The 10,171-nt window shown below is 38.9% G+C and overlaps 1 protein-coding gene across 1 annotated transcript in view; it reads left to right on the top strand.

The window, feature by feature from the left end:
* The window catches only part of PPM1D (protein phosphatase, Mg2+/Mn2+ dependent, 1D), a 49,512-nt gene that overhangs the window by 21,705 nt on the left and 17,636 nt on the right, over window positions 1-10,171 (top strand). The window contains exon 3 of the mRNA XM_006899455.1: window positions 5,690-5,814. Within this exon, the coding sequence (XP_006899517.1) occupies window positions 5,690-5,814 (125 nt within the window). The remainder of the gene's footprint in view (window positions 1-5,689; window positions 5,815-10,171) is intronic.

Here is a 10,171-nt window from a genome sequence, read left to right as displayed (position 1 = left end):
ATCAGGATGGATGGTGAAGAGATTGAGATTGTACACAGCTATAGTTTGCTTGGCTCCACAGTCAACACTCTTGGCACCAGTAGCCAGGAAATTAAAAGGCTCATTGCCATGGGAAAGTCTGCTGTTAGGAACTTCTCCAGAGTACTGAAGAGCAATGGTGTCTCTCTGGAGACTAAGGTGCATTTGATACAGGCCATGGTCTTTGCAATCACTAGTTATGCATCAGAGAGTTGGACAATGACTTAGGAGGATAGAAGGAGAATGGATGCCTGTGAGCTGTGGTGCTGGAGAAGAGTATTGAGATTACCATGGACTGCTAGGAAAACAAACAGATTCATCCTGAAAAGGGTCAAACTGAGCGGCTCCTTGGAGGCAAGGATTCTGAGGCTCCGTGAAACATACTTTGGACCTGTTGTAAGGAGGGACAGGTCCTTGGAGACGGACATAATGCTTGGGAGGATGGAGGGACAGCGCAGGAGGGGAAGGCCCTCTATGAGGTGGACTGATTCAGTGACTGGGGTAATCGGGATGGGTATGTCAGAGGCAGTGCGATTGGCACAGGATAGAGCAGAGTTAGGGTTGCTATAAGTTGCAAGCGACTCGACAGCACATAACAACAACAACACAATCTTTTCTCATTAGTTTTCTTCTGTTCATTTCTCTTTCCCCCCCTCTAGATGTCCTTATTTATTTTCTACTTGTAATTTAAAACTTAATTTCTTTGATGAAAAGATACTCAATTTTAATCTTTTTTTTTTTTTTTATATAGAGTACTTTTATTTTGCCTTATCCCTTGAAATACCACCTGAACATTTGGACAGGTGCTCTTTGCCATTTGGGAACAGGTGTCTTTTGCACAAGTTGAACTGTTTTATTATATGTTATTTCCTTCTTTCCTCTTCTCCCCCAGGCAACTGGCCAAAGTTCTATTTTTCTAGCTTCTGTTGCTGCTCAGTCAGTTATCTGTGTATCAGCTGGTTCCTTTCTACATGCCTTTTTAATCACACAGGACAACAGTAGGGAGTACAGAAAACTGTTTCTTAGAGGGTTATCCTGGGTTTTTGACACTGGTTTGAAAATATTTTAACTAGAATCCTTTTTTTTTTTTTAACTTTTGTTTTTCAGAGACAGGACATGATAGTCTTAGATATTTTTCAAGAGAATTTCAGAATAGTTATATTGGAGGCTTAAGTATACTGTTACTGCTTAAGTGTTGAACCTTACTTTATTGGTGTGAAGGTTTAGGAAGGAACAGTAGAGCACTTGGTACTATAAAGACATTTCTGTATATTTCTTTTTTTTTTTTTATGGGTGTACCGTCAAATTGGATCTGACTGGTGCAGGAGGCGGCTGTTCCTCCTTCTTCAGCAGAGCATCTGGTGGATTTGAACCGTGCATTTCTGGGATTGCAGTGCATTTTATTTCTGTATATTTCTTGTTGCAGAGGGGTGACATAGATGCATGGGAGAGGCAACCAGTCTTCACTTTGTTGTTTGCTTTTGAAGATCAGTACTGAAGAAAACATTGTATAACAAAATGACTACCTGTTAGGTTCTCATTCCTGCTGTGACCTAGAACAGTGTTGCTTTCAGAATTGAGAAGTTAACTCATTTTTAAAAGGGATGGTAAAATTAGTGACACTTTTGAATTTCTGGTTTATATTAACATAACATTTTCTGATTATCATGTACTTGCTTCAGCCCTCCCTTGTGCTACTGTGTTCATTAAATACTTGAATGTTTAAACTCAAACATATATTAAAATGAAATAAATTTTAAAAATTCAGTGTCTCATTCACAGTAGCCATATTTTTTTCTTCCAAATGATGTCCTGTGGCTAGTGGCCACCATATCAGATAATACAGAATTAACATGTCTGTCACTGCAGAAAATTATATTTGTCAGAACAGTCATGAATTTTATTTCTTCTACTTTAGAAAAAGATTGAGGTTGTTTTCTTCTTTTACATGTTGTTGTTGTTGTTATGTGCCATCGAGTTGCTTTCGACTCATAGCAACCCTATGTACAACAGCCCTAAACCCTGCTCTGTTCTGTGCCAATTGCACTGCCTCTGACACACCCATCCCGATTACCCCAGTCACTGAATCAATCCACCTCATAGAGGTTCTTCCCCTCCTGCGCTGTCCCTCTACCCTCCCAAGCATGATGTCCCTCTCCAAGGAACGGTCCTTCCTCATACCATGTCCAAAGTATGTCAGATGAAGCCCAGTATCCTTGCCTTCAAGGAACAGCCTGGTTTAACCCTTTCCAGGACGAATCTGTGTGTTTTCCTAGCAGTCCATAGTACTCTCAATACTCTTCTCCAGCACCACAGCTCAAAGGTATCAATTCTCCTATCTTCCCTAGTCATTGTTCAACCCTCTGATGCATAACAAGTGATTGCGTGTATCAGAAGCACCTTAGTCGCCAGAGTGACACTATTGCTCTTCAGTACCCTGGAGACGTCCCTAACAGCAGACTTTCCCATGGCAGTGAGCCTTTTAATTTCCTGGCTACTGGTGCCAAGAGTGTTGACTGTGGAGCCAAGCAAACTATATATATTATATTTGTCAGAACAGTCATGAATTTTATTTCTTCTACTTTCGAAAAAGATTGAGGCTGTCTTCTTTTACATGTTGTTGTTATGTGCCATTGAGTCGCTTGTGACTCATAGCGGCCCTATGTACAACAGCCTATGTACTTTGGAGAGGTCCCTAACAGCAGACTTTCCCATGGCAGTGCACCTTTTAATTTCCTGGCTACTGGTGCCAAGAGTGTTGACTGTGGAGCCAAGCAAACTAAAGCTGTGAACAATCTCAATCTCTTCACCATCCATCCTGATGCTGCCAATTTCAGCAAGTAGGGTTGTGTCATCTGCATAACACAGATTGTTGATAGATCTTCCACCAATCTTGATGCCACACTTTTCCTCATAAAGCCCAGCTTCTTGGATAATCTGTTCTGCATACAGGTTGAAAAGTTATGGCAAAAGGACATATGCCTGGTGTAAAGGTAAAAAAAATCTATTTCTAGTGGTTAAGGACAGCTTAGTTTTGTTAGAGGCTGCACTGTCTGATAGCCTGTGACAGTAGGTCAGATTCTGGATCATTTTGAAAGCCTCTATACAGCGTCTCTGAAAGAGTAGATTGTAAATTTTTTAAGGAATGATACTTCCCATCTTTCTCCCATATAGCAGCTGGTGGATTTGAACTGCTGAACTCATTGTTTGCAGCCCAGCATGTTGTATACTTACTACACCACTCTTTTAGGTGAACTTAATGTCAGGAAGGATAATACTGTCTCTTGCCACTCTTTTCTCTACTTTTTTCCCAGTCATTTGAGGAACATACTCCTATTGCCCTTTTATTCTTGCTTTCTTTGTGTTTTAGCTGTTGTTAAGTGCCATTGATTCAGCTACAACTCATAGCACCCCTATGAACAACAGGTCTTAACCCTACTCAGTTCTGTGCCATCCTCACCTTAACACACCTGAACACTGTGTCAATTCCTGCACCTTTCCAAGCATGATGTCTTCAAGGACTGGTGGCTCCTCCTTACAACATGCCCAAAGTACATGTGAGACAGTTTGACCATCCTTACCTTCAAGGAGCACCTCAGTATCAGCTTTGGATTTAGCTAGATTATTTTTAAGAAGAGTTAGTTTTATTTCCCATTCATCCCATTTTAGTCATGCTATTAAATTGAATGCATGCATTAGCAGAATTGGAGAACCTCTCCAATAGCAAAGAAGAAGCAGGAGAAAGCAATGCATCCTTTGGGACCAGAGATTCTTGCCCTAGTTGGATTTGAGCCTATGGGAGCAACAGCCATAGCAGTTGCATCAGAGAACCAGAGAGCTGATGTGAGAGGGAGCTGACCTTGAGACTCCTGCCCTGTGGAACCAGAACTAGGAGCCTTTACCCAAGTTTGTTGGACACCTGGGGCAGAGGGGGGAGCATTAATTGGCAGGATTTGAGAGCTTTGTAACACTTGTCTGAAGTTGTGAGGCTCAAGGCTGAGGCTCCTGTGAGTACATTTTTGAAGCTCTCTTGACTCAGTAATTTCGCTTACTGTAAACCTGAATTCCGGCCATTTGACTTCCTTGATTTGGTTCTATGTGGCCTGTGATCTGTTGCATTGAATTTTGGACTTGTAGAGTTTTAAGATTGATTGGTGTTGGGGGTGGGGGGAAAGATTGGTGTTGGAATGAACAGAGAGAGATGTGGGAACGTGAGGGACCTGTCTGACCTCATGGGAATTGGTTTTGTGTTGATGTTGTTAACGAGTACAGTTCGACAGTTCGCCATTGTGGAGCTGGTAAAGATCAGATATGGTCATCCCTACTCGACCCTTGCTCTTTTTTAAAAACTTACTTAGCAGTTCCTCAAATGACAGGTCTAGAAGGCTGCTTTTAAAAGGTTACAACCTTGAAACTCTGCAGTTTTTTCTGACCCACATGGAGCCAGTGTAAGTAGGAATGGCCTGGATGGCAACTGACAACAAGAAGCAAAGGTTGAGATACCATCTCTGTTCTGTATTGTAACTTATTTTGCCAGAGGGTTAACCATATTTTCAAGTGTACTGACTTTTCTGTGTACTTATTATTTGTTTTTGTTACTCCTTGTCCCAAATTTCTAGGTAGGTTTGAACTTGGTAGATATTACATTAGTCTCTAACCTGAGGTTCTGCTTTTGGTTTTGCCTCTACTAGGCTTAATCTTGAAGGTAATAATAATAGATAATACTAGATTAACATATTCAGTGGACTTTTCCTTTGTCTTGTTTTCGATGGAGATGATTTTAAAAATGCCCTTTCCTTGTCTTTTTTAAAAAAAATATTTATTTTATTATTATTTTAGTGTGTGTACTGTCAAATTTGATCTGACTTGTACTGGAGGAGATTGTCCCTCCTTCCCCGGCAGAGCATCTGGTGGATTCAAACTGTGTGCCTCTGGGATTGCAGTGCAGCTTCTTGCCACTAGGCCACCAGAGCCCCCCCCCTCCCCCCTTTCCTTGTCTTTTGCTTGATACTTTCTTCTTTTCTTCCTTTTGCCACCTTTTTTTCCTCTTTGTTGATTCAGTTTCTTTTAAACCCTAAGTGTTAATTCTACCTTCTTAATCTAGAAATGTAGTAAAGAAGAAATTTTTTGTCTTTAATAGATTTATTATTCTGTAACTTCCCAGACTATAGCTACTCTGCTTCCAAAAAAAATTAATTTCTAATTTTAACTGTGGAAATATCTAAATACATAGATATCCCTGTTGTGGTATTTTATATGGAATTCTCAACCAGAAATATTAAAAATGAAATGTTAGTTTGTATAGTACACTCCTTCAACAAAAAACAAAACAAAACCTCAAAACTACATAATTGTGTTATTTAACCTTTCTCTCTATAGTTGTTTTGTTTTTATTTAAGTTTTTTTATACTATTGATATGGTATCTGCTTTTCCCCCTTTCCACTTTGTTTTGTCTAACTTATTATAGTAATCTTTTATTCGCTCCTTTAATGAACTTTATTTTGTCCTTCCTCAATAGAAATTTTTTATTACACATCTTTATATATCAAGCAGATAAGTCATTTATTTTGTCATAATATATTGCTAGGTTGTTAGCTGTTTAACAGATTAAGTTATATTTTAATCATTTAGCATAATGATATGAGCTCTGTCTGTCACTTATTTTTTTAGTGTTATGAATAAGTCTGGAGTAAATCGTGTAGTTTGGAAACGACCTCGACTCACTCACAACGGACCTGTACGAAGAAGCACAGTTATTGACCAGATTCCTTTTCTGGCTGTAGCAAGAGCACTTGGTAAGAAGGACTAATAGTTGGTGAAATTATAGTGAATTTATTACAATAGAAAATGGTAACATGAGAGAGGAAACTAGAAAGTTAGTCCTTACATGGTACATGATGGGGCAAAAATGTTGTTGTTGTTGTTAATTGCCCTAGAGTGGAGTGCAACTCATAGTGATTCTATGAACAAAAGACCTAATGCCTTTCTATAATTATTGTCATTTCTCCAAGTTCATAGAATTTCCAGAGGCATATAGTTTAGGAAGTGGATGCCACTGCTGCTTCCAAACCTTTTTTACAACTGGGAGCTCCACCAAGCACTGTCCACATTGGGAAATCGTTCTGGTATTTGATACTCCAGTGGTACAAGGTTCAGCATCACAGCAAACCCAGGTTACTTCATACTGTACATTGACAAAAGAGTGATGTACAAAGTAGAAGAATGTTCCTCCAGATATAATAGCACTAGTTTCGTTTCGCAGTGGTTAAGTGTTGTCAAGTCGAATATGACTTAGATAAGCTTTGCACAAAAGATCTGAACTCTGCTCTATAACTAATATTTCTGTACATTTATAGAGTTGAGAGAGTTTGTAGAGTTTAAAGAGTGGATGCCACTCCTGCTTCCCAGTGTAAATAAATCTGGAAAGTCATCCAAACATTGTACATAATGGGTAACCATTATGGTATTTGACAAGACTGTGGAACAGTGTGCAGCATCACAGTAACAGTAAGTTGTTCAGTTCAGCAAATAGATAAAAGATTGCTGTATCACATCAAGATGCTAGCTAGCAGCCAGACTCCCAGAGTGGGAGGCTCCAGACTGCAGCCTGTAGTCCCATCCTTTCCACCTGTGGGATTTTGAAGCCATACCTTTGAGCAGACCTCCACCCTAGGCAAAGGCTCAAGTACACCCGCTTTTGGGTCAAAAATAAGATACTAAATATAATAAAACTTCATTGAGGGGAAGGTTAAGGTATTGGAGTCAGCCAGTTGCTCCTTAATCATGAGTGATAGTCATTGTTTAGCTAACTAGCATCTGTACTTAGGAAAGTATGTGTATGTCCAGGCTTGATGCTGCCCTTAAGTGTCTTTATTTCAACCTGTTGTAGTTCCTCAAAGAACTTTCAAAGCTGTTTGTCTTTAGCTAGCAAAATAAATTGTCCATGACAAAGTAAAAGTTATTTTCTGGTCACTTGTTTTTGGACAGAAGCCAAGAAGAATTAACTATAGATACAATCTTTTTTGTGCTAGGTCAGGAGAATTTCTGTCTGAACACATCAATTTATTGCTTTTCTTTTTTCCTTCAACAGACACTTGAGTACTAACTTGGTGCCAGGCTTTTTATGTTAGACTATTGAGTTGTTATACAGATATTCTCTCTGTCCCCATGGAGCAAGACTATGTAGTTTTTAAAGAGACAGATAATAAAGGAGGAAGCTTATAAATGAATAATTGCAGGTTATGCTATAATAAGCAATAATTTAGAACTCTTTTAGAGAGTGTGATGGAAGTGCTTCACTCATAAAGTGATTCTGTTAGTTGAGATTTGAAGGTCAAAAAGCTTAATTTTTATGAAGATCCTGTGGAAGAATATTCCAGGCATGTATGCTGAGGTGAAACAGAGCTTGGCATGTTTTAAGGATTATCAGAAGGCCAATGTGGCTTTGGTTGGTGAGTTAAATGCCTACAACATGGCGAGGGATTTGCATTATAATCTGAGGGAGTGTGCATCATTGAAAGACACCGAGTTACAGAGTAACATAATTTGGTTTACATTTCAGGCAGGCTATGCTATCTTCTGTCTCTTGCTTTCCCTCTGTTGACTGGTTGTAGGGGAAGATCTTTCCTTTTCTCTTCAAACTTATGAGACTTTGATACTTCTTGAGTTCTTAGACTGTTGACACATCTTCACATGATGTCCTTCTGTGTGTGTCTGTTTCCTTTTATAAGGCATCACTTAGCCAAGATTGGGATTATTACCCACCACTCTTGTAAAACATATGGGAAAGAAGTTTTCTTATTAAAGCTGGCACCAGTTAGGCACTGACAGTAAAAGGTCAGTAGCTTGAATTGTCCTACTTACTTTTCGTGAGAAAAAAGGCTTTCTGTTGCATTAAGATTTACAGCCTTGAACTCTCAAGGAAGGATCATCATAAATTGGGAGTGTGTTTGGTTTTTAATCTTTTTTTAAAATGGTGATAACTACTCCAGGACAAATAAAGCAAAGGTGCCTTCTAGTGGCTGCCTAGTGGAATTGCATTAGAGTCTTCTGATAGGTTCATTGAGTAACTACTTATTGATTACAGTCACTGTGCTGTATTTATCAAGGTCTTCTTCTCTTTCATTGACCTTTCACATTTCCTAGCATGATATTCCTTTCCAAGGAATAGTCCCTGGTAGCAGCGTGCACAAAGTATGTGAGACAAAGTTCCACCATCCTTGCTTCTGTCTAGGAGCACTCTGACTACACCTTCTCTAAGACATATCTATTTGTTATTTGGTTCATGGGATATTCAGCACTTTCTGACCCTCAATGAGAGGAATTGACATAGTGACTATAGGAGTGAGCTCACGTATATCAGAGGTGATGAGGATGGTGCAGAATAGGACAGGATTCAGATTTGTTGTTCATAGAGTCGCTATGAGTTGACTCAGGTTGGCACATATCAACAATGAATCAAGGATTTGGTCTTTGCCCTCATAGAGCCTACAGTCTAATGAAAAGGATAGGATTTTATCACATAATCACAGAAAGAACTGGGGGAAAAAAAACCCTGTAATTTTTAAGTACTTGTATATGTGCTAATAAGGATTAAAAACGACTCAGTTGTTGCCGTCGAGTCAGTACTGACTTACAGTCAACTGTCCAGCAGGTTCCGGAGGCTGTAAATATCCAGGGAGGAGATTTTTCTCCTGTGGAGCTCTTGGTGAATTTGAACCTCTGGAGGGCAGTGGCCTTTGGGTTAGCAGCACAACTTTCTCTGGACTAGAGCACTAGAACCTAAAATTGTTCTTGTGCACCATCAAGGTAGAACTGACCCTCCAGAGCATTTTCAGAGTTAGTAAGCTGTATGGGAGGAAATTACCCATCTTTCTCCTGAGGATGATCTGGTGGATTCAAACGCCATCCCTTTGCATTGGAAGCACAACTCCTTACACCTTAAAATAGTTTATCTTAATTAGAGTGGTTAGATAATTAATGCTTGAGCTAAAAGCTGAAAAATTACTTTGACTTAAAAAAAGAAATGCATTCTAGGCATGGGAACAGCATTTGTGAAAATCCCTGTGTTGTTAGTAAGTATAATGAACATTAAGAGCTGTAACTATACCTTTACATCTATGCCCCTGTTCAGCATGAAGAAGCCAGAGAGTCGGCATCCAATTCCCAAATTAATAAGACAGTTGGTTTAATTACCATTGGAAAATGCTTGTCATTCCTTTGTAGTATCTGGTCCCCTCTGGACCCTCATCATTTCCTTCACTTGCTCCCCCCACCAACCAAGCTGTGCAGCTCTGCAACTGCATCCTGGCCCATCCTCACCCTTCTGCCCCCAACCCTCACCTCCTTGTACCCCCAATATGTTTTTCCCAATTAAAAAAAAAGATTAGAATGAATAAAGAAATTTCAATAATTAAAAAAAAAAAGAGCTGTATCTCTAACTGGGACAGAGTTACAGGAATAAGAAGCATGGAATAAAATTAGAAAACATTTATCTTACTAGACTGTTTAAAAAACTGTCATTTATTTAGAGGAATAAAATTCAAGCTTGGAGTGAGGGACTAATTATATTTGTGTTTTTTTAGAAGATAATTTTGAAAATTATTAAAGAAAAAAGTTGATATAGTTGGTTTAGGAGGCACTGTTAGTCTTGGTGACAGCTGATAGTTCTTTGACTAGTTGAGCTATCAAATTGGAAACAGATGTCTATAGTTCATACATTCAATTTTGAGTATTTTGTTTGGATTTTCTTTAAACTATCTAAACAAAACTTTTTAGCAGCCAGTTGGATTGGAGTCATAACCATTGTTTAGGAGGTAATTGAAGCCATACGAAAAGATGAAATTGTCAAAGAGAGAATCTTTTAAAATTCTTTTTACTGTGATCCACAGTAAGAACTATGACTTGTATTGTGATTGAGTGAAAATACACAGAGATATTTATTTGTGATCAAAAGCTTCCAAAAATTGTCCATATCACTCTGAGCCAAAATCTATCGATGGATTCACTTAGGACACAGAAATCAGATAATAACATGAACAGAGAAGAACTAATATAGATGGTGATGAAAGAAGAAGTTCAGGCTGCTTTGAAGGACATGGCAAAAAATAAGGCTCCTGGAATAGATGGTATACCAATTGACATATTTCAGTT

The sequence above is a fragment of the Elephantulus edwardii genome, unplaced genomic scaffold, assembly GCF_000299155.1.
Source record: "Elephantulus edwardii isolate Elephantulus edwardi_28Jun2011 unplaced genomic scaffold, EleEdw1.0 scaffold00257, whole genome shotgun sequence".
In the NCBI taxonomy this organism is placed as follows: Eukaryota; Metazoa; Chordata; class Mammalia; order Macroscelidea; family Macroscelididae; genus Elephantulus; species Elephantulus edwardii.
Note: the sequence above shows the minus strand (reverse complement) of the source record. Positions and strands in the feature narration are given on the sequence as shown.